Source organism: Sceloporus occidentalis, unplaced genomic scaffold, assembly GCF_023333645.1.
Source record: "Sceloporus occidentalis isolate IW3139 unplaced genomic scaffold, rSceOcc1.0.p SCAF_2, whole genome shotgun sequence".
NCBI classification, from domain to species: Eukaryota; Metazoa; Chordata; class Lepidosauria; order Squamata; family Phrynosomatidae; genus Sceloporus; species Sceloporus occidentalis.
In genome coordinates, this window is record NW_028316982.1 from 110462170 (window position 1) to 110488176 (window position 26007).

At 40.2% G+C, this 26007-nt stretch overlaps 1 protein-coding gene across 5 annotated transcripts in view; it reads right to left on the reverse strand.

Annotated features, from left to right (window-relative positions):
• GRID1 (glutamate ionotropic receptor delta type subunit 1) overlaps positions 1 to 26007 on the reverse strand; it is an 859069-nt gene that overhangs the window by 493445 nt on the left and 339617 nt on the right. For all 5 annotated transcript variants that reach the window (XM_089510585.1, XM_089510586.1, XM_089510584.1 and 2 more), the window contains exon 3: positions 17361 to 17645. In XM_089510585.1, the coding sequence (XP_089366711.1) occupies positions 17361 to 17645 (285 nt within the window). The remainder of the gene's footprint in view (positions 1 to 17360; positions 17646 to 26007) is intronic.

Genomic DNA, 26007 nt, shown 5'->3' on the forward strand with positions numbered 1-26007 from the left:
TTTGCTTGCCAAATTACATCTGCCTCTCTTTACCACCACTGTACAATTCTCTAAGAATCTGGATATGTTAGAATATAATGCAAAACCATCTTTCTGTTTATCTGTCTGTCTATTTTGCACACTGCAATGGGACCCAAATGTAAGAGTTCCACCACAGCTCTGGAACAAGCTTATTGGCAACACACTCGCAATGGGCCCAGAGACTCTTCAAGAGGTGAATCATGCCAGCAAAGTATTGGTTCACACTATTTTCACCTTCTTCACATCTCTCATAGCTGGTACTAATAGTTGGCTTAGTTGGAATCCACTAGCATCAGCTACTTTCCCCATCCTTGGAATTAATTACCTCTTTGACCAACTAATACTGTCAAAATGAGCCAATATATATTGTTCTGTTTACCCATAACCAACCCTAGGAAGAGGCCAAATTTTGCTTTCAGACCCTTTTTCAAAAGTAGCTTTTGTTCAGTGACTCCTCATATTATAGCTGCTTGCTGCATTTGCCATTTCGTATGTCATAGTGCACAACCAATCCCACAGAGAGAGAAAGAAAAAGAAGATATAATTTCACCTTTGTACACTGAGTTATTGTTGTTATGTTTTTGGCTCTCTCATATTCAAAATAGGTGCCCTAGATATTAATCTCCACAGAGTTCATTACAAAGTATGCTCTTTAAAAGATCAATGTGTATTTTCAGAATAAACTGAATTATGATCTTACATTTGAAGGCAATTAACATTGTCATTTCCTGGTTCCTGAGTGTTAAGTAAATTGTTCTGCCTAATAACACCGCAGTTCTGAATTTAAACTAACCAAGATAATATCCCCCTTCCCTGCTCATGTATTTATAGTGCATGCTAATAGAGATGATGATGCCTTTGAGATGTGCCCCTTTGCATCAGAATTATGAAATGATATTGTTACAAAGCAGAACCTACTGTTTTTTTTCTTTTTCTTTTCGGCAATGGATCTCTTATCTGAAATACAAATCCCCCTGGAAGAAAGTTTGTAAAATAATCTGAGAAACATTGTTACTACTCCCTTCTTAGGGTCCACCATTCCATTCTATCATGTCAGAACAAGAATGATAATGTGGGAGACGATTCAAGAAGCTTCATTCCCAAATGTGACAATGGCATGGAAAGTAACCACACTATCAGTTCCTCTTATATGGCTTCTCTTACTCTTCCATTTTGAGTGGCATCAGGCAGATGCCAAGAGAGGATAACAATGCTAGATGTCTTGTGACTGGACCAAGGCTCTGCCACAATGATGCCACACAGACCTTATCTTCACAGGTAAGGGACATCTCTTTTTGAGAGCAGTCAAGATAATAAAAAGAATAATGTAGGGAGATGGGTATGTTTAGTTTGGATGAGAAAAGACTGAGAGGTGATGTAACAGCCATCTTTAAATATCTGAAGGAATCACATGTAGAAGATCCAGCAAAGCTGTTTTCTGCTGCTCTCAATATTAGGACACAAACCAATTGATTCAAATATTAAGAAAAAAGATTCTACCTAAACCTTAAGAAGTACGAGATGTTTCGCTTTAAGCAGGCTTTTAAGTAGAGGAGTTTTTCATTGGGAATATTTTACTTGCCTTTTAAATTGTTCTCGGATTTTAACGTGCTTTAAGGGATGATTTTGAATGTTTTTAAATTTTATTGTAAAGAGTCATAATTTACTATTTCTGAAAGCCACTTTGGATCTCACTCTGGAAGAAAGGTGGCATATACTGTACATTAAATGAATGAATGGATAGATGGATGAATGAATGAATGAAATACTTCCCAGTGGTATAGCTGTTCAGCAATAGAACAGATTGCCTCAGATGGTGGTGAAGACTCCACTGGGATATTCTAAAGTACATAAAACACTTTTAAAAGAATTAATAAAATTTCTTGAGCAATTTTGTATGTGGACTCTTCTTTTGGGGTCGCTAAAACAAGCCATCTTTCAGGAGTGCTTTAGTTATGAATTCTTTCATAGTGAGGACTGAATCGGATGGCCCATGCAGTACTTTCCATTTCTATGATTCATAAAGCTGATAATTCCCTCCTTTCCCTGGCAAAACAGGTACGCCAGTATAAAATCCTGACAGACTATGCCCAGCCTAGCAAAACAGGATTGCCAAAGCAAAGTTAAATTAAAGAAGGAGAAGGCAAATATAATGATGCAAAGAATTTTGTTGAATTTGACAATCTCAACAAAAATCACCATTTCCTGAGATTCACTGCAAGAAGAAACACTCCTCACTTTGAGGACCTACACATTTGTGCGGCTTCTGAGGAGCTCTGAGGGGAGATAAATTGTGTATACAATTGAAAATGCAAATGACTAAAATGACTACAGTTGAAAATAATGCACAAATACACTTCAGTCAATGGGGAAATGTGTATGTAAGATAAAATATGTATATTGAATATAATAAATAAATTTATATGTACAATAGGAAAAATGCATTAAATGTGCCCAAATTTCAATGCAAGAAGAAAACTGAAGTATTGTAACTGGATATGAAACAAGGTGGAAGAAAATGCAGGTTGGATTCAGAGAAATCAGGACTGAGGGACTTCCACAACCTTATGTAAACATAAAGGCAACCTATGACCAAGAACACACTGAGCAAATGTATACCCTACGAGCACCCACACCCTAAGTGTGAAGTCTTGATAGGCTTTCAATTTCTATTGCTAAAAGAAACAGGCTTACTTATCAGTGTGACAACGCTTCCCACCATTCCTTCTTTTGGCCAGAACAGGGTGGAATCTTTTCCTAAATGCCCAGCAAAGTGGATCCAAGAAAGAAGCTCCATGCTGGGCCATATCAAAGACTTACCTAGTCCATCACTATGTTCATTCAGTGGGCAAAGAGGCATCCTGGCATCAGGACTTGAGTGCAAGAACACTTCCCCTCTTCCATTTCGCAGCAACTGATATAAAGAGTCAAGCTGCCTCTGACACTAGAGAGAATAGTAGTTCCAGCCTCCGTGAATATATCCAATCCACTTTTAAAGCCATCAGATGTGGTAGCCATAACTACAGTGGGCCCTTGGTATCTGCTGGGGTTTGCTTCCAGGACCCCCCGTGAATTCAATATCTGTGGATGCTTAAGTCTCATTAAATACAATGGATAGTAAAATAATGTCCCTCACATAAAATGATAAAATCAAGGTTTGCTTTTTTAGAATTTATGTGTTTTTTGAATATTTTAAAACCATGGATGCTTGAATCTATGGATAGAGAATCAGTGGATAAAGAAAGCTGACTGTATATCTTGTGGAAATGAATTCCACAGATTAATTGTGTGAGGACACTGTCCTGACATTTCCATGAAGACTGTGTTTCACATAGGTCATGTGGGGCATGTGATGCTCAAACTGACTCTGCATCCCACATCTGTCAGTGCATGAGGGAAGGGGAAAGGGAGCTGGTGTGGAAAAACTTTAGTATTTCCATGGCTTTGACTAGATTATCTCCCTGTCTGAGTGTCCAGGATGTGTAAACTCATTTGCTTTCAAAGAGAAAGAGAAAAAAGAAACAGAGAAAAAAGATATCACTCATCGAAACGAGTGGGTTTTGATTCAAATGCCCTTGATTTATGGTCAGCACTACTTGAGATGTGCCATTACATTACAGGGAAATAAAAACTTCTCAGGGAAAGGGAATACCTGAGACATTTCCTGAGAATCTGAGTCAGGATAATCTCAACTAGAGTACATAAAAAGGAGCACAAACTGCACTCCTTTGCATACAGTTCTCAATTAGCTGCATACTAATAGGACCTGCAACAAAATGCTGCAGCCCAGAATGTTCCTTTTTAGTATTCCTATCATACCATCTTCCAAAATACTCCAATTGTATCCTGAAAAGCCCTTCAATTTTCAGGATTCCCCCCTCATCCCTCATAACAAGACATCAGGGTTATGTATTCACTTTTCTCTTTGTTTTTTTCCACCCCACTAGATACTCTATTCCCTTCTAAAGATCTACTGTCTTTCTCAAAGCCTTGGAGTCTCCTTAAGGATGCAAATAGATCCTTCTTCTTTGTGGATCATTATGTAAGGAGGGCTGAATTTGCTGTTAGACTATAGAATGGAAACACAGAAATACCCTAAACGCACCAGATCCCATCAGATCTTGGAAGTTAAGCAGAGTTAGCTTAGTACTTAGCTGGGAGACTGTCAACAAATGCCAGGTTCTATAGGCTATATTTCAGAGGAAGGAATTGGTAAAACCACCTCTGAGTATTATTTGCCTAGGTAAAACCTATACAATTAATGGGGTCACCATAAATTGACAGGTGTCTTGAAGGCAGATACACACACAGTAATAGATTAAAAACCGGAATAAAACTAATTACTTTCCTTGATCTTCAGGCAGAAATTCACGGCTGCTGCTTCAGAGTGGATCTGTCAAATTTTATCTCTGAGCTCACATAAGGAGAAGGCTACCACTTTGGCTGCATCCACACTGGTTCACACCACTTTAACGATCGAGGACACCTGGCTGAATGAAACTACGTGTGAAAGGGATCTAGGAGTCCAAGTAGACCATAAGTTGAACATGAGTCAACAATGCGATGCGGCAGCTAACAAGGCCAATGCGATTTTAGGCTGCATCAACAGAAGTATAGTGTCTAGATCAAGGGAAGTAATAGTGCCACTCTATTCTGCTCTGGTCAGGCCCCACCTGGAATATTGTGTCCAGTTCTGGGCACCACAATTCAGAAAGGACATTGAGAAACTGGAGCATGTCCAAAGGAGAGTAACTAAAATGGTGAAAGGTCTGGAAACCTTGCCCTATGAGGAACGCCTTAGGGAGCTGGGGATGTTTAGCCTGGAGAAGAGAAGGTTAAGAGGTGATATGATAGCCCTGTTCAAATATTTGAAGGGATGTCATATTGAGGAGGGAGCAAGCTTGTTTTCTGCTGCTCCAGAGACTAGGACCCGGAGCAATGGATGCAAACTGCAGGAAAAGAGATTCCACCTCAACATTAGGAGGAACTTCCTGACAGTAAGGGCTGTTTGACAGTGGAACAAACTCCCCCAGAGTGTTGTGGAGTCTCCTTCCTTAGAGGTCTTCAAGCAGAGGCTGGATGGCCATCTGTCGGGGATGCTTTGATTGTGATTTCCTACATGGCAGGAGGTTGGACTGGATGACCCTTGTGGTCCCTTCCAAATCTATGATTCTATGATTCTAACTGTCACAGCTCAATACTATGGGATTTGGGGAATTGTAATCTGTTGTGGCACTAGAACTATCTGACAGAGAAGGCTAAAGGTCTCAGAAAACTACAATTCTCATATCTCCACAGCACTCACCCATGTCAAATAAAGTGATATCAACCTGGATTATTTCTGCAGTGCAGATGCACCCTCGGTTAGCAGATCTTACCTAGTGTTGTCAAGTAGGGTCAAGTTATCGTTACCTACTCATTTAAAGCAGTAGTAGGCAGAGTGTGGGTCATGGGCTGCATGTGGTCCATTGACTCCACCTTTGTAGCCCCACCAAAAACACCAAAGCCCCCAACTCCCCCCATTCCTGTCACAATTTTCTGACAAATTTTGCCTGGAAACAATGCAGAAAATCCCGAAATGCATATTCTTCAAATAATATTTAGCATCACATGTAAGTTTTATAACTCTTTATTCTTCAGATAAACCATGAGTGTGGAATGTGAAAACATTCTTTAACCAAGAATGTTAACAATGATAACTAACAAAACATTATTTCTTAGATATTATCTAGACTACACTGCCAAGTACCTCTTGGTATCAGTTCTCAATAATTTATTCTGAACCTTCTTGAGTCATTCCATATCACCACCACACATATCTATTTACATTTCCAAACTCTTGGCTGCTTTTTGCTAGACTCTTCATTTATTTAAAAATATATTAGTTCAAAAGAGGTGAGCTAGAAATTTTTCAGCCGCCATCCCATCACCTCCATTAGGGAAAGTATGTCACAGCCTTCATCACTGTATATCATTAAGCATTTTCAATTGCTCTTCATTGACTTTTCACGCAGATTCTAGGCAACAAGCCTGGGAACAAGAAGTGCATTGTTCACAAGAATAAAGGTCTGAGAGGAGGAATGTTCTGATAGAGGGATAAGAAATGCTAGCTATAGTTCCAGACTCATCATATTTATACCCTCCAAGTGAATTTCCACTTGATTAGAGCTGCACATTGGTTCTATGCAGCATGGAACAAAGAGAAAAAGCAAAAGGGAGAGAGAGAGATGGTCTTATAGGTATTTCTTTCTGCTTAGCAAGATAAATAAGCCTCCTCCTAGGAGAAAAGTGTTCATTACAGGGAATCATCTATCAAAGAGTAGGGATAGAATTCTTCACTTATTCCTCCTTACAAGGGAGAACAAAAATGATTCTCTCTGCTGGTAAAGTAGGACTATAAGAGATTGTGCTCATTTTTCTGAAGACATCTTAAATTTTTATTTTTGGTCTTTTGTGTGAAAATTTTATATACTGTATTAAATTTTTTTTAGCAAAAATTAGTGGAGGTTTGCACAAAATACTTGTTTTGCACACACACACAAGAACACAAGGATTGAATTTGGGAAATTCATTGTACCCAGGGTTTGCTAGACATAGAACTGGGTGTGTTTGTTTTTTCTCCATGTTCCTTTTATTTAAATCTTTCCCAACATATACAAGAATGCTCCCCCTCCCAACAAAATGGAAATTCAGCTCTGCTCTACTACTTTACATGATGCATTGGGACAATATGTGGATGTGTGCATTGATGAAATATATATATTTACCTGGGGCAAAATTTCAGCTTAGAACTAGTGCACTCCTTCATAGCAGAAACCATCTCTTTCCTCTCTAGGCAGAAGTGTGCAATCCATACTTTCCGTCTTTGTTACAATACTGATTATATGGGCTGTAGTTACTTTTCAACTCTTGGGAAATTTCACAGGTTCTAGATGTGTAGTAATTAAGGATATAATCGTTGCCTAATTTTCTTTTCAGTTGAAAGAACAAGTAATTTGAGCAATTTTCTTCCAGCTGCAATGAAGTCTTTTAAGCCACAAAGTCCATTTGCAATTTGGGAATTATTTTGCATAACATTCATATATAGATTTTTTTTTTTACACAAAATATCATTTTCCATGCTGAAAATGCCATTTTCAGCACAAAATAGGACCTTCTGCATGCACAAAAACCCTGGTTCCTGCACAGAAAATGTTGCTTTCTATGCAACTCAATCACATGTGAAATTTGTTCACAATAAACCTCTATTTACAGCATTTTCTGTACCAGAAATATCATTATCTGTTTGCAGAGAAGTAGCTGTGTTACTCTCTTGCACCATAAAAAGGAGGAATGGAGAGGGAGAGAAAAAAGACAGAACCCAGCAGCAACTTTAAGACTGATTTTTATTTTAGCATCAACTTTTGTGAATGTAAATCCCCTTCTTTGGAGGCAGTACAGAGTATCTGAGGAACATAGAAAGTACAGATGCATTCTGTACTGCCTCCTAAGAAGTGGGTTTCTAATCATGAAAGCTCATGCTAAAATAAAGACCAGCTAGTCTTAAAGGTGCAGCTTCATCTGAGAAGACAATGATACTTCTGTGTAGAAATATTGTTTTCTGCATAGAAAATGCTAGTGTTTTGGAATATTTTTGATCATTTTTTCATCCCTAACTGGAAGTATAACACCTATTAACACAGCCTACATGTTACTGTGCATGCTAGGAATAACTGGGAGCTGTAAACTGACATCTGCATGCCAGGTTAGGTAGATTTTATGTAGACTGTGTCTTCTTATGCTTGTCTCGTTCAGCACAACTTTTTCTATGTGTATAATATTAAAAGACCCTAATTGTATGTAGACCTGAGTAAAAACCAAAGGGTCAGAATGCTAACTTTCCCATTTATCATACGTAGATCACTGTGTTTTACATTGCAGCAATGCAGGAAGAATGGATGAAACTTACAAACCAGAGTCAAAACATCTTAAACTGGACAATAAGTCTGCCATATTGGATGGTCATCCCCCCATCATAATCATTTCCTTTTTAAAAAAGACTCAAAGAGCTACTGTACATCTGTGTACATGAGAGTCAAACCATTCTCTCCTCACAACAACCTTGTAGCTTAGATGGACAAACCAAGGCTGATCAAATTTCAGTTTGTAAGTTTCATGCATTTGGATCTAAGTAGGCTTGCCATATCCCGCCTGGGGGCGGGACTTTCCCGGTTTAGGGCGGGGCCACACAGTCCCACCCCGGTTTGGCCCCTCCCCCGGGACCTCCCCCCCAGCAAGGCCCTGGAGGCAGCTCCAGCCCTCCCCATGGCTGTGTGCCACCCTCCCTGCCTGACTTAGCCTAGAGAGCAGGTCTTAAAGACATCTGCCACTCAGAGCTATTGCCAGCCCACTTGGTATATATACCCTGCAAAAGGCATTACTTTCAGGTTACAGTGAGCAAAGAAAAAAAGGCCATCAATCGTTCCTGTTTCCCTGGGAGTCTAAATGCCTCCTCATCTTTTAAATGTCTACCACTCAGTATTCTTGTAATTCTTTATCACAGGGTCGTTTTTGAGGCCCTAAACACCTTGACTTGGAATATGCAAATTTCTCCCGAAGCTGACCAATGGGAAAGAAGCAATCAGCCCCCCTCCCCTTGGGTTGGTTTTCAAGGGCTTGGAAGGAAGAGATTTTGCCTTGCAAGTTGCTGGTAAATAATAGAAGGCTTTGGGGTTGCAAAAGGCTGCAGAAATAGTTTGACCCCCCCCCTTAAACATCCATGGCTCAGTGCTATTGGATTCTGGGAATTGTAGTTTCTTGTGGCATCAGAGCTCTTGACAAAAGGAGACTGAATGATCCACAGAGGAGGCGTTGCCTGGCTGGGGGCAGAGCCTCTTGCCAGCAGTGAGAAGGCTGCGATGATGAGGAAAAGCAGGGGCTCCTCTGGTGGTCCTGGCCACTTCCCTTGGCTCCCTCCCTCCTCCTCCTCCTCCTCCTCCTCCTCTCAGAGCTCATTCACACTCCCTGGCTTTTCTCTCCCCCCCCCCCCCCACTGCACTTAACTGCCAAAGCTCAATGCTCTGGAATTCTGGGGTCTGTGAGGCATTTGGCCTTCTCTGTCAGAGAGCTCTGGTGCCACAATAGACTACAATTCCCAGGATTCCATAGCACTGAGCCCTGGCAGTCCAAGCAGTGTGTTTTGGACACAGAGATCCTCCAAATGAATCCAGTCCCTAGCTTTTATATCTCTCACACACACTGCAGGAATAATAACCCACTTTGAGACTGCTTTAACTCAGTGCTAGGGAATCCTGGGAATGCGAGTGTTTGGGAGACATTGAAACTTCTCTGTCAGTGATGGCTCTGAGGCCACAATAGACTACAATTCCCAGGATTCCCCAGCACTGAGCAGTCTCAAACTGGACCATTTCCTCAGTGTGGATGCACCTGGGGAGGAATTCTGGGCACTGCAGTTCAACTACGTTTGGAGGGTTATGGGATTCCCTGTCAGAGATAGCTCTGGGGCCACAATGTACTACAATTCCCAGCATTCCCCAGCACTAACCCAGGACAGTTAAGTCACTCTCAAACTGGATTATTTCCTCAGTGTGGATGCAGCTTTGGTGAGGAACTCTGGGCATTTCAGTCCAGCATTGTTTTATTTCTGCAGTGTATTTTGGACCAGAGACAAGGTGACCAGGCATCCTCCTCCTTTTCCAGGACATGTCCTCTTCGGTCAAATTTCAAAATGTCCTCCATTGGATCATGGCTAAGAAGCATGGATTTATAATTACATGGGTGTTTTTAGCTTTTATTTTTGGCCATGTCCTACATATTTTTTGCTTGGGTGCCCTACATTTTGGGGTGAGGGCATTGGTCACCTTGGTCAGAGAGCTTTCCAGGGGTTAACTGCCATTCTGCTGTGGTGCTGGAACAAACCACCATTCCCAGAATTCCATAGCATTCAGCCAAGGCAGTTAAAGTGGTCTCAAACCAGATTATTTCTCCAGTGTAGATGCAGCCCAAGCCTTTTGCCTCTCTTATGCCTGAGATTTCAAAGCCCAGCCTTGGCACCACAACAAACTACAAATCCCAGGATTCCATAGGATGGAGCGATGAGAGTGAAAGCAGTGTGGCAGCAGCCTAAGTGTGCTTAATGCAGTTCTTAACATGGTGCACCTCTTGCCTACAGAGTCTCACAAGACTTTTTTGTTTAACAACTTGTACCCATTAACTCCATTTCATGTCTCCTTTATTTAGTGGGGAGGAATACAGACAAAACAAGTCAAAATGAAGAAAAACCAAAGTCCCTTGACCAAAGGGTTTGGTTGTGGAATAAACCTCTGAAATATGCAAGAGGCAATGTTAAAATAAAGCCAGGTTCAATGCCCAAATGTGCTGTTTGGAATGGGGAGAGGGGGGTGGCCAGAAAGGGAAGTACATTTCCGTGATCTGTCTACGAATAATGTCAAAATGTCCTCCATTTTGATCATGCCTAAGAAACATGCATTTATATGAACATTTCAAAAAAAAGCCTCAATTTTTGAGTGTCCTCCATTTTTATAAAATGTGTCCTACATTTGAAAACGTTGTCCTGCATTTGTCCTACATTTGTCCCGGTTTGGAGGTCCTCACTTATGGCAACCCTAGATCTAAGACTGCTTTTGAGTAAGTGGGCATAATTTTCATATTTTTTTCAGTTTTGATAAATAAACATTTGCTTTCATTCACTGCATGAGTCCAAAAAATCATTAAAACATGTAAATACTGAAATAAATTTATATGTAACCATTTCTGTAACGTTTTTAAATTTAATTGCATTTTAATGTTTCATATCTATTACAAAATAAAAAGGCTAACAGAAATGACCAAATTCACACTTAAATCAGGTATCCTAATTACTCAAAATGCTGCTGCATTTGTGAAAGCGATTCTGGGAATGGAAATGAAATGCATAATATCATTTGCAAAATGGCTTTCAGACCAAAGTCTGTCAATTAAAAATAAAATGTTTTTTTCTTTTTTGACTGACGGCATAACAAACTGAACACAGCATTACAGGCAGGAAAAGAAAAAATCCATCTGTGTGCATCTTTCTCTATTCCAGATATTTTCTCCCAATTAAGTCAAAAGCTTACTGTAAAGCTATCAGATTATGCCAGTAATTGTGGTTCCAATTCATGCTGTTATGCTGATTACTATTCCATCAAAGATCTGAATGTAAATATGACAAGGGAATGAAAGAAGACTACATCTAAATGATCCTGGTACAACTGCAGCCATGCCATTGTTGAAGCTAATCAGGTCTGAGGTGGATTCATTATTAGACTGGAAGACAATTGGCAGTTCCATGGAATGAATCCACTCTGAACTTCCAAAAAGAATGAGCAGCTTATAAAAAGAAACGAGCATCTAAGCCGTCCTGACATAAAATACACCAGCTCACAACAAACCATTGAGAAGTACTAGAAACTCTGGCATTTTTAAAGGCAAGATGAGAAAATTGTGAGATGATATAGTAAATGTAACGAATGGAGTTATGTCTTGCATACATATTTTTTGTAGTACACTCTGTTGTTGTTGTTGTTTTACCACATGCTTCTTCATACCCTTCCTAAGTTAAAGCATAAAATCAGAGCAACATGAAATTTCAATGTGGATACGTGCAAAGATACAATGTTTAATATTCTAGATCTGTAATTAAGGGGCCACTGGCTTCCCATTTTTGCATTGCTATCCCAATAAATCTCCATAATCTTAAATATTACTTAAGATATTTCACTTAGAGTCCATGCAGACAAGACTTGCATTCATATGGAACGATAAGACATAATTTAGAGTTACGCGAAGAAGCAAGAATGGTCTGCTGCACTCCTTTTTTTACTTTCCATGACACTTTATCATATTTCTAGTTTGTCATTATATATGAACCATCATCTGTGGCTTAAAATATACTTCAGCATCCTGGGGGGGGGGGGGGGGGGATCACAAAAAAAATCCACTGCCTGAAGTTGGTTTGTTTAGTGGTTGTCTTTTGTTTATTTTAAATACAATTCCTGGTTTTCACATAACCATCAGACCAGAAATCTGCTCCAGTAAAACTAAATTCTGGTTGATTTCGACCATTCAAGATGCGTAAGTTATAGAATTGTGGAATCCTAGGGTTGGTAGGGAATAGAAGTGGGCATGTTCCTCCTTGTGCATACAGGGAGTTTGATTTTACTTATTAAAAGCCATCAGTGAACAAACTATAGAAAATATGAAGAAATAATACATAATCTGGCACAATACAATACCTTTCCCAGTGATAATACTAGCTAAACCTCCCTAAGTTTGCCAAAGAACATACCCAAACCCATATTTCCAAATTATCTGAAAGTCTATATTTCTAAATTTTACAACATATGATCATAATTGAATCTGCAAAGAGTAAACATCTTAAATGTATTCTGGTCAACAATTCCTATTTTACTTCAAACCTGAATACTACACAAGTGTTTTCTATGGTCCTAGCTATAGTTCAAGGATAGACTGAGGCAAGTGAGACATTATTCTGCTATGTGCCTGTATTTAAGGTACATTTATTTTATTTTACTTTATTTTGGAAAATATTTAAAGGACAATTGAGAGAGAACAAGATGGGGCAGTGCCTTGAATTGTAGTTGTTTTCATGTGTCTTCATATTGACTCTGCCTTATGACACTTCTATGATGGCGTTTCTTGGCAAGATTTATTAGAACAAGGTTTGCCATTGCTTACTTCTTAGGCTGAGAAAGAGTGACTTGCACACACTCAAACAGTGGATTTGCATGACTATCAGGGATTCAAACTATTCTGCCAGAATCTAAGTCCAACACTCAAACCACTACAACATACTGACTCACATTACGTAACTCCTTGAGTACACATATGCATATGTCAAGATAAATGGAAAAAAAAATCAATAACTAACTGCATGTTGACTCAATGCACACATAAGTCTTTGTACACAGAAAGCAGCACAACTGTGCTCACCTTTCAACCCACCTAAAATGTGCCATCTAAAAATGTACATATACAGTGCAATCGTGTACATGTCTACTAAGAAGTAAGTAGATTTGATGGTAGTGGGGATTAATGCCAGGTAGGTGAGTACTGGATCGCAGCCATACAATCATAAAATGCCCAGCTTCCAAAATACCTTCAATGTCTGCTCTTGTTAGTTTCCTTCCATTCCCCAGCATTTTTCTCCTTCACCACCAGTTCCCACAGCCACTCTTTTAGCTAAATGAAAGTGAAAACTATTATTTTTACCAATTTATATAGTAAATGTGAATTTATTGAATAAATCAAGAGTTCGGTAGTTTTACATAAATATTCAATACAGGTTTTCAAAGATTTCTGTAGTATTCAGTGGTTGAAGTAAGAATTCAGTAGTGAAACGGCTCACAAAATTTAGCAATGATTTGGGCTGTCATCTTATGATCATTTTATGGGAACCTGCCACATCCTTCATAGGAAGAAGGAAGTCAAAACACAGGATGGACTATATCTTGAAACACATCAGGAGCAGAGGAGTCACTGCCCACTGATGGTATGCAGTGTGGGTACCGGAGTGGCCAGAAACACTGACAGGTCCCTTTCCCCTTAGAAGACCCAGTGTAGAGTCAGGGAATGGTGGATCTCACCACAAGCTTAGAAATGTTTGCTGAATTTAGCTGATTTATTTTTTCAAGTAAAAACACACAGGGCTGGGCTGCAGGATGAACTGAAAGCAAAACAATGGGATTTGAACATGACTGAGTCCATTTTATTACTTCTGTAAGGTTTAGTAATGCCCAGCTTTTTTCAAAATTGGGTCCATTCTTAATTTGAAACACTGACCTTCCCATTTTCCTTTACTTTAAATTGGCACAGGTACAAAGTAGTCACAAAACTAGCCTTTATTCACAAACATTTAATTTAAACCTGTATTTACATATACTAACAATACTTCCATTTTAGATTAAAAGGTTCCCCATCACACATAATTATACATAAGCTTTTCTCTACTGTAGAACAAAGGAGTAATGCTGGCAAAATTAGACACTTCATAATCTGTGTTTACTACCCCTAAAACATATTTCTCCCCACTCCAAATATTCCCTTCATCTGCCTGTTCAAGAGTCTCTTTTACATGCATTTTGTGATTCAAAGCTCCTAAGTGCTTGTGCACATTCAAAAACTGAACAAGACTTTTTCATATTGTCATCCAAATGTACCACATCGCATAAACACACAAAAAGGTTTCAGCCAAAGTATGCCTCTTATTGGACAACAAAAAATAATTATAACATTTAGGTGCTCTCAAACATGGTCCTCAGGATAATAATCGAGTTTTCTAGTGGTGTTTGATATAGTGGTTTTAGTGTTCTAAAAGCCTAAGGTTTGCATTCTGACTCAACCATGGAAACTCACTGGTAACCCTGGGCAAGTCACACTCTCTCAGCTTCAGATGGCGGCAATGGCAAGCCCTCCTCTCAACAAATCTTAACAACCACAACAACAACAAAAACCCTGTGATAGGTTCACCTTAGTGTCCTAATAGGTTGGAAACAACTTGAAGGTGCAGAAGAAAAACAAACTACAATCAGAAATCTTTACATCTAGCTACAAGTGTTCAGAGTATGTGCCAGAACACTACTTAAATAGCTGACTGTTCATAAGGGCTAAAAAAGCAATAGACTAAAGCAGGGAGTGGAAAACTGATGCTCCAAAAATATTGAATTTAAACTCCCAGAAGCCCCAGGCAATATGCTGAATGACAAAGTATTATGGGAAGTGGTAGTCTAAAATATCTGGCGGGCCAAAGGTTTCCCATCACTGCATAGAACCACCACATATATTCTTCAATGTTTATAACTGAAAACCTCCTTATTAAACAATATTATTACATACTAGCTACTTAGAAATTAAAACTGACCCAAGATGCCACGACCACAGCTGTGTTTATTGTCCTTGGAGACCACCCAAGGCTAAAATCCTGCCCCACAGCAATAAATCCTAATCTAAACCAACAATGTGAGTGTTAATTCTTAAGAAATTTCAGCTTCACACTGGTGACCAATCTAGAAAGGCCAGCTTCCAAACTAATTTTCTGTTTGGACAAATTTGTCAAATTAGCAAGCATCAATAAGTGTCAATCTCTAGTCTTCATCGGCTATCACTCCCACAATAAAACTTTACCTGTCAAAGTGCCTTTCAGAAATATGTGTGCTTTACATTTCCGGTATCTGTATCTATTGGATTAGACAGCAATTTCCAATGCTATCTCTCTAAGGGAATCTTCTGCCTCGGAGAAGAAATACCATAAAGAGAGTTGGCAGCCTCTGCATATCTCGATAGACCAAGATGAAATCATTGTCAAAAGATGAAATCTCCTGTGCAGAGAGGGTTATCAAACCTTCTCATCAGAACAGTCTTTCTTCATTTACATTCCAAAATCATGGTTACTTTTCCTTCCAATCCTATTACTACGGCATTTAATTCTAGTTCTATAGCTGCTCATACTTGTTTTATCTTGATCCTGATAAGTACATCTCAAAAGTCTTTGTTCCTGTGTCTCTGAATGAACACTATGGCACTTTACAGACGGGTCCTATGGGGCATCGTCGTGATGTGCTAGGGTTGCCTCAGGGCATCCTTTACAGACATCCTGCACCCCTAGCACATACCTGCCGCACCATAATGGCGGCGCCCTGTATACACAGGCGCCGCCATTATGACATCACCACTGCGCCGCAGCCAAACGGCGCGGTGCAGGCATGATGTGCTCACGCCACTGCAGGGCGCTTGTGGCCCCCTTTCAATGGTGCCGGAAGGAGCTCCAAAACGGAGCTGTGAGAACAAAGCTGGGGGGAAAGGGGCCAAGCGGCCCCTCTCTCTCCCAGCAGCTGCTCCGTGGGGTGTCCTGAGGCAATGAAGCTCTGAGAACACCCCTTTCCAGGCCCAGGGAAGCGGCGTTTTGCCGCTTCCCCAAGGCCTGGAAAAGCGGCAGATCAGGGCCTGCGGGGCTGCCACTGTGGCTGCTCAGGCACTGATCCGGTGGGGATTGCAGCACCTGCAGGCTGCCCCAAAGGGGCGGGCTGTATCCCGCTTATTTGACTTTTTCTTAGCTTTGGTCTCTGTTAGAGTTGTCTTCTTGTCCTTTGACCTATGCATGACATTGTATGGGGCAGAGACTTTTTCATGCAAAACCACTGTTGGGACTTTGCGGGAGATGGCCTTCATCAGGGTGTCTCCCACAATCAGCCCTGGCTCCATGATAGTATCAATCGCACTATAGAAGAACCATTCCTAATTTGAAAATATGGTATCTTGTACAAAATTCACAGTTAGCAATAGAGACAACAACGAAGGCTAGAGACAACACCCACACATTTAACAATTTGATGAACAGTATTTTTAAAAAGTAAACACCAGATGCCAAGGAGCTACACCAAATTAAGCATAGAAACTTTAAACCATTGGAGCAGTAGATGTTCCATAAACTTAAACCTGGCATAAACTATCTCTCCAATGTAAATAGTGAGAATGGGACTTCAAAACCAGACAGTACTTTGGCAGAGGTCAAACTGTTGAAGCCCTTTCTTTCCAGATACTCTGTTGGGGCTCTGATACAGTTGGGCCCTTCTATTTATTCTTGTTATAAATATAACAAATGATTACATAAATGGTGTGCCACTCAGTTTGGTCCTCAGGGTCTGTGATTTTTCCTCCTCAAATTCTTCCACATATTAATGGACATCCACGTTTAAATTATATGCTAGAAAGAAATCCTTCATGAGGATGTTAACTAAGACACAGGGGAAGTGCTATTCCTAGCATGTCAGATATAAGTTGCTGTGATATTCCATATGGAAGTGGGGATGCAAGGTGAAAACCTATAAAGAAATAAATTACACATGTGGTAATATGGTAAATTAATTTTTAAAGCAAGCAATGCAAAGACTTGAAAAGAAGCACATCACCGAGGACCACTTTGGAACTCTTGTTGTGTACTGCCTTGCATACAGTATATGAACCCTGCCAATCAGTGTCAACAGTTTATTAATATTTGACTGAAAAATTGTGAGATGAATCAAACTTCAGCTATCTTGATAAGGTGTTGCTAAGCAACTTGCAGTCTGGCTGAAAATTAGTTTTCACAGCAACCTTTCACTCAAAAGAGAAACAAAAAAAGTGAGTCCATTCAAAATGTTTTCCCTGTCGATTACATGAAAACCCAAAGTACTTTCCAAAACATGTCTTTGGTCTACCTTTTTCTGCAGAAACAAAGAATACTGAATGCTCAAAGAAATGGAGACTCAGGGGACATTTCTGAAATGATTCATGCCACTTACCGTAATCGCTGTCATAGAATACTATAAATTTTTGCCAGCGCAGTTCAGTGACTAGCTTCAGCATCACATCATTGAGGCGAACAGGTGGTCTGGCTGCTAATGTGTATTCCTCTTCCTCCAAGCTAGGGTTTAGGTGGCAAGCTGTCCGTGGGGAACCTCCTGTGTTGCGCTGTACAAACAGGTGGGGGATGTGCATGGCATCTGTCAAGGACTGCAGGGCGTTGGCGGAGGCACAACCAGTTGAGGTCACTAAGGCTAATATCCCGAGGGTCATCAGGTCACAGGCTGAGGAGAACAAACAAGACAGCTAGATGAAAATCCAGAAAGCTGTGGCCAAGACAAATCTACATTCTGAAAAAGTGTAGTGAGTCATACCTGGGACACAAAGCCATTTTAAAACAAATCAAAATGTGCAAAAATGAACATTCACCATGAGAAATTTGGGTTTTAATAGTCATCATTCATTGTAGAGAGTCAGCATGGTGTAGTGGTTTAAGCGTTGGACTCTGACTGGAGACCAAGGTTTGAATCCTGCTCCACCATGCAAACACTTTGGGTAACCTTGGGCAAGTCACACTCTCTCAAGCTCAGAGGAAGGCAAAGATAACCCCTCCTCCCCCCGAACAAATCTTGCCATGGTAATCATAAATCATAAATGACTTGAAGATATACAACAACAACAACAACAACAACAACAACTCATCCTATTCCACAGAGTCCATATGAGAATAAGGGAAGGGGACACATGTGGGAGAGAGGAAAACTAAAAGTAAAAGAAGTAATATCAATGTCATAAGGCTTGGGAAAATGCACATTTCTCACTATTTTCCCTCATCCAGAAAGCCTTCCTTTAAAGAATCTTATTATGAACTCCAATACATTCATTCTAATCTAATATTTCAAGTATACTTGTGGAATATAAATAAATACAATAAATAACTAATCTAATATAATATGGTAGACATTACAGACATTGCCTTTGGTGACAGATGGAATTTTGATGGCTGACTTTTGCCAGCTGCCATTTTAAATTGACTTAATGTTTTTCCTGGGAAGAAATGGCAGATCCTGGTGTAGGGAGTGGTCCTCAACAGTACCTGTCATGTATCTTGCACTGTGCTGCATGACACCTGGTGTGAGGCACTATGAGGAAACTGTGTGTGTGTGTGTGTGTGTGTGTGTGTGAGAGAGAGAGAGAGAGAGAGAGAGAGAGAGAATATCATGCTGGAGAAGAGTGCTGAGGATATTGTGGCTGGACAAATGACAGACAAATGGGTCCTTGATCAAGCTAGAAATCTCCCTGGAAGCCAAGATGATCAAATTGAGGTTACTGTCCTTTGGTCACATAATCAGAAGGCATGATTCATTAGAAAAGACAATATGCTAGGGAAGGTTGAAAGACTTAGAATGAGAGGAAGGCTGCAAGGTAGATGAGTAGCCTCTATTTGGGAGATCATAGGCCTGAATTTGCAGGATATAAGCAGAGGAATAAAGGAAAGGAGGTCTTGGGGATGTCTCATCCGCAGGGCTGCAATGTGTTGGGTCTGACTTGAGGACAGTTAACAACAACAAACCTAATTGATGACCCTGCCATGCTTGACTGGCTGATGCCTGGCATTTCCAAGGATTTCTTAAACCATCAAGTCTTCCAAGAACTTATTAAACAAGCAGTACCATACCTGCACAACAGTTTACATATATATTGAGTGCATCTTTATAAAATAATAATTATAATGTTCTGAGAGCCCATTTTAAAAGCACAATGAAGACATATATGCAGAACATTTATTAACACCATCATATATGTCTTTTAAAAATCTGGAAGAGCAGATGCGCTTTCAAATGCTTATGAATTTCCAGCCACCTGCTACTAAAGAATGACTGTTGAGTAAATTCTAGATGTTTTTGTAGCTTGTTAAACTGAAATAGCCACTGTTTTTTGTGGATTTTCGGGCTATGTGACCATGTTCCAAAAAAGTTTCCTCCTGATGTTTTACCAGCATCTGTGGTTTCACTAGCATCTGTAGACTTGTCCGCAGCTGCATGGTATGAGGTAAACTCCTGCGGCTGTGAGAGGGTCTCTCTGGTCCTTGGCTGAGCGAAGCATTTGCTGGATTTTCTTCGTCGGTTTGTAAACCATTTGAAGGTTGTGCTTCCTCAACACTTTGCCTATTCTGTCTGTGACTCCTTTGATGTATGGTAAAAATACCTTCCCTTTGGGTGGCTGCTTGTCTTCACTTCTCTGGGTTTTCCTGGGCCTGGCAGCCCTTCTGATGTCTGAGCTGGAATAGCCATTGGCCTGTAGAGCCCGGTCCAGATGCTTCAGTTCATCTTCCAAGAAGTGGGGTTTGCAGATGCATTTTGCTCGGTCTACCAGTGTTTTCATTGTGCTTCTTTTTTGTCCTGGGTGATGGTTGGAGTTCTTGTGCAGGTATCGGTCTGTGTGTGTGGGTTTTCAGTATACTGTGTAACCCAAATGTAGGTTCGGTTTGCGGATGACTAGGACATCCAAAAATGGCAGTGCTCCTTCCTTTTTTCTATAGTGAATTGGATGTTGGGGTGGATGTTGTTCAGATGGTTCAGGAATACAGCCAGGTCTTCTTCTCCATGGCTCCAGATGGTGAAAGTGTCATCCACATATCAGTACGAAGTTGTGGGCTTTTTCCGTGCTGTTTCCAGGCTTGCTTTTCAAAGTGTTCCATGTAAAAGTTTGCTATCACCAGGGTTAGAGGGCTTCCCATTGCTACTCCATCTCTCTGTTCCTGGAATATTGTGTCCAGTTCTGGGCACCACAATTTAAAAAGGATGTTGGGAAACTGGAGTGTGTCCAAAGGTGGGCGACTAAAATGGAGAAGGGTCTGGAAACCATACCCTATGAGGAATGACTTAGGGAGCTGGGGATGTTTAACCTGGAGAAAAGAAGATTAAGAGATGATATGATAGCCCTGTTTAAAAATTTGATGGGATGTCATATTGAGGAGGGAGCAAGCTTGTTTTCTGCTGCTCCAGAGAACAGGACCCAGAACAATGGATGCAAGCTACATCAAAAGAGATTCCACCTCAACATTAGGAGGAACTTCCTGACAGTAAGGGCTGTTCGACAGTTGAACACACACCCTCGGACTGTAGTGGAGTGTCCTTCTTTGGAGATCTTTAAGCAGAGGCTGGATGGCCATCTGTTGAGGGTGCTTTGATTTGGATGTCCTGCATGGCAGGGGGTTCGACTGGGTGGCCCTTGCGGTCTCTTGATCTATGATTCTATGATTCATGATTCTATTATTTATTGCATTTATTTGTATCCTCCTTTCCCCCCAAAATTAGGACTTAAAGTAGCTTACAGTTTAAAAGCATGGTACAATTAAAAACTTAGAAAAGTGACAATTAAAATGGAATTACACAACTGTAATATTAAAACAGATCATTTGAGGTCTGGGCAACCACTTCCAATTTCACTTGTTCAGAAGGAACAATACTTATTTTATGGTATATATCAAGGTGAACACCTACTTGAAAAGGATAGTTCAAATTATAATCGATAACTTGCACTTCAATATTAAGTCTCTCTTTAGACATTAAACATGGTATCTTTCCATGCCTGACTGTGCACATACCATAACTGTTAAGTAAATGTTACTGCCAAATAGATTATAGAGCCTGACTGCCCCTGAAGTCAGTTTGTATAGCAAAATGCATTTCCAGTTTACAGACCACTATGAGCAATTCCTGGAGCATGAAGAAGTTGACTATGTTTACTCTACCATAGCAAAGTAGCCACCCATACAAAATACCACAGAATAGAATTAGAGAGAAAATGGTAAAAAGGGTCCACACTGGCTCCAGAGTCTGGTGTGGGACTAAGGCATCAATTCACTCAGTTATTAAACTGCCCAATTCAATGAGCTTTTTAATTCTTCTTCTTTTTCAAAATTAAATCATCAAAGGCCAAAGTTGCTTAAAGTCAATTGGTTTGGGCCATTGAATAATCAGTGAATCTTTATCCTCATTGCTCCTTTTTTCCTTACATTTCCTTCAAACACACATGCCTGCAATTTAGGGTGTCAAAATAGACTCTCTGGGTGACAATTCCAATATCCCTTGTTTCTGTCGCTTGACAAAAATTGTGTTGATCATATTCCCTGGACAATCACTTCACATGTCAGAAACAGCCAGAAGAAAATTATCAAGCATCTCAGCCCCCTAAACAATTCATGCCCTGGTGCCACATCTAACCAAGTTGAAGAAAAAGTGAGGAGAGCACTAATAATAATATATTGTTTACTATACCTATATTTCACAAAACTAGACAATATTTCAATATGTATTTAAAAAAAAACAAATGCAAAAAGCTTCAGAAAACATGTTGATTGCAGGCCAACAGCAGCAACAGAAACCAACACTTATTTCTCTTTTATGTGAATTGTTCAAAACATGTTAACACTGTGTAGCAGAGGAAGAGGTGAAGTGCTTTTAAAATTATTTCCTTGATGGTCCTTCCCATAAATGCATGCCAGCTGCATTATCTAAATTTACTCTCCATTAATTATAGGTGTATAAATTTCCCTCCTGTTTGCCTCCCAAAGAGGTGACCTGATTTTAAAAGAAAACATTGCATTGTCAAATGGGAGACCCAGGTTTGGAAACAGATTTGATTTCCCAGGCTCTCTGCCAGAGATAACTTAGCATGTCACATCGGTAATTTGTTTTGTCTCAGTTGGAGGGTAAATAAGGGGGTGAGGGAGAGTGAGGTCAAGACCAGAAAGGAAAGGAAATAAAACCACCTGCGTCAAATATCATCTAAGGCTAAGAATAATGTGACAGGATGAAAGGGGCTAAACAAATTTCCTGAAGAAACACGTGTAGAAGAAATAGGTATAGACAAAACAGTCTATAAGCAGCTGTAGATTCTGCCCATATCTGCATGTATCTATTTATTTTACTACTGGAAATTGAGTTCCTCTCCCAAACTAAGTTCCGAATCTGTTATGGGTGAAAAAAACCTGATTCTCCCCAAAATTTCAAACAAACAAACAAATCCAACACCTGTCCTGAACACCTCACTACCTTCTTTCCTTTTCCAAGAATTTACTTGTGCAACATAGAGGTCTCAGATCATGGTCTTCCATTAGGAAGCTCCACTGTCCAAAAACTGAGATGCAACCACACTGCTGTATCTGTGGTGAAAGGAAGGATGGGAAGTGGTTCCTCCATTATTACTAAGGGCCCGAACAGGCAGGCCAAAATAAAGCTGCTTCAGGTCACTTTGGAGGTATGCTGTTTAAATGAAATATGCATCTTAAGATGCAAGAAGCTACGCCAAAGCTGCGCTCCAGTCTTTAGGACTAGCGTGTGGCTTTGGCGCGGCTTCTGGCCTCTTAGGACACATGCATCATTTAAATAGCATACCTCCAAAGTGACTCGAAGCAGCTTTATTTTGGCCTGTCTGTTCGGGTCCTCAGAGTATCAGGAAAGTGCATGTGTCTTCACTGCTAATTCCCCAAATGCTGCTAGCACATGCTTGCAACAGCTTCCCATGGCACTGTGAATCATGTGTAATACAGTTTCTTCTCTATGGATGTTGCTGCCACCACCAAACATACTGGAGAAGGAGAAAATGAAAAATGCCATATGGACAACAGGTGCCCTGAGATATCCATCATAACCCAAAATAAACCTAAACACCTGTGGGTTAAGGCCTCATTAGTCATGGCTCATGGGGAAAACCTTTATTTACTGTTCCAAATTCATCTTGCCAAGGCTCAACATCACTACACTAAATACTGCTTGGGGGAGATGATATTGTGCCCTTCTTGTGCCACCTAATATTTATATACTGAGGGTCTTAGGCATGCAGAAAAATGGGAGAATGTCTAGGCCAAGGCTTACTGTTACGACACTCTAACTATATGTACAATCACAATGTTTTTGACATTATTATTGCAATAACAGAGGCTATCAATTGTTGGAACCCCCTGAACAAAGGGGAGCTATAATTCTGATTCACAGAAAGCAAAGCTGAGTGATGGGACCTTTGCAGGAAAAGGGCAGGAGACTGAAGATTGGCAACTTCCTCCCATAGTAAAAATAGATCAAAATTAAGTCACAACTGAAAACAGAAAGCACTTTACAATGAGTATAATCTGATATAACAATTTGATATATTATATAATATTTATAATATAAGAATGCTATGAAGGTTATTTATTGCTGACCAACTCATTGAATAATGAGACCAGACACAGAGAACTGGGTTATAAAATGGGCAACTTTATTTAACTCAACTTATTTAAACTTATTTCTTCGAGATCTGCCAAAAAACCAGGGGGGAGAACCTTGTGTAGGAACAGCTGGCGGATGGTCTGCTCCAAAACCAATTCCCCAGCTTCCAAAGGGCGAAAACCCCTGAGCCTCAAGGGCAATCCATAATTGGGTTGCTCCCTGGCTGGTCCTCATCTGGAAGGCCAACCCAAGACTCCCCCACTTAACTCGCAAGACTTAAGTGAGAGTTTAAATCTCAAGCCAGCCCCAAGGCAAGTCTCTTTCCCTTCGCGTTTACTCGCAAGACCTAAATGTGAGTTCCAGAGACCTACCTTCATCCTTTAGGAGGGTGCTGAGGTGTTCACTGAAACATCTATCTCCCCCTGCCTATGTGTGGAACCTATTTATGACCACATCCATGCCAATTGTCAAAGTCCTCAACCAACAGTGTGGGGTAGCTGAAAAACCCTTGGAAAGGGGAGAAAATTCCTACCCCGCCCCGAAGCGACCAGAATTAATTTTCACACTGATGTCAAGGTGGGAGGGTGGGCCAGCATTTGAAGCCAAGTGAGAGGAGTTTGGGCAGGGAAGCCTCAAGCAGGCTAAACCCCATCCCCTCCTCTCCCAACAGCCAGCAGAGCATGCTGTTTTCTTTTAAAATGCTGGTCTCTCCAATGAGAGGCCACCAAAATCTCTTCCCCAGCCCAAAAGGTTGGGGAGAAGCATAATCTGGGATAGTATCTGAGGTCTGTAAGAACCCTCGGTATTAATTCCTGTAGTGTTGAAGGATCCCTAATATTCATACTGTACCCCCACCTTCAATTTACAAACACTTCAAAAGCATGGGTTTAAAAACACTAAGTGGTATGAAATTGTTAGCAATGCTTCAAAAGTATCAAGATAAGGGCCTAAATACAATTGCTAGTAGTACTGGAGTACAGAGTCACTGAATCAACCCCTGAATCGTAAGTCAACATTTATGTAAAAACTGTTAAGTCCATGAGTCTACTCTAGCTGGAACAAGCAATTGGAGATAGGTCCTTAAGTCATCATATAGCTCATGTATTTTTAACTACTATGTTGGGCTACTCAGGGATATTGTAAAATCTTGGATGTGCTCTATTTAATTCCCTTCCTTTCCAAAATTTTCTTAACTGGGGTATAATTGATCCCACTAATCTTCCAGTGAAACCCCAGATGTAAAAACAAAGCAAAACAAAACAACAGATGGCCAGTGAGCTTGAAACTGTACAAAAACAACAATTTAGTAGGTGACTGCAGAGATCAAGTGTGGGAACTATGTAGCCTTCTATATGTCCCTGGACTGCAATTCCCAGCATTCTTCACAATTAGCTATGCTTTCTAACAATATCAGGAGGACCACACAATTCCTATGCTTGATGCAGTTTAAAGTGTTACAGATTAAAACAGAAAGTGTGACTAAATCTGGTATTACATCTGTCAAGAGCAGACTCACTGAAATCAAAGGAAGTTTAGTTAATTCTGCCTAAGATGATCTATTAATGTTGACGGCCCTTTTAAAGTATGGAATACGATTTACGTTCTCGCCCTCTCTCCTCCCTGTATGCACATTAATATCCTTTATATGTAAGATGGCTCCATATCATTCTGCCTTACTCATATGTTAAAATGTGCACATTTACAACTACAAATGTGCACTTCTACAAAGCATTGCAACTCCTATTTTCAAATGTGTGTTGTTGTTGTTGTTGCTGCTGCTGCTGCTGCTGTGAGCCTTCAAGTTGTTTTTGACTTATGGCAACCCTAAGGTGACCCTATTATGGAGATTTCTTGGCAAGATTTGTTCAGAGAAGGTTTCTCATTGCCTTCCTCAGAGGCTGAGAGCGTGTAACTTGCCCAAAGTCACTGAGTAGGTTTCATGGCTGAGCTGGGAATCAAAACCTGGACTCCAGAGCTGTAGTACAACACTATGCCATGCTGGCTCTCAAATGTGTGTCAATTTATGATCATCCCATGAATCTCATAGGGTTTTCATAGGCAAAGAATACTCAGAGGTAGTTTTGTCACTGCCTTTCTCTGAAATATAGCAAACAGCACATTACATCATAAGCAGTTTTAACCAGGGGTTCTGGGTATAAACTACACTAAACTAGTAAGCAAGGGCTTACTTATGTGTTAAATATGCACAGATTTATAATTAATCTCTTTAGCCTTAAAAACATTTAGTTGAAGGACAAATCCTACTGAAATCAATGTTGCTTACTTTCCAACAAAGGATTAGTAACAATCTGCAGATCTCTTTGGAATCATGGAAAGAAATTTTGGATGGTGCTTTCTTCTTAAATCTATATGTAATTAAAGTGAATTTAATCATTTCATTTCTGTAGACTGAAAAGGCTAATGTATATCT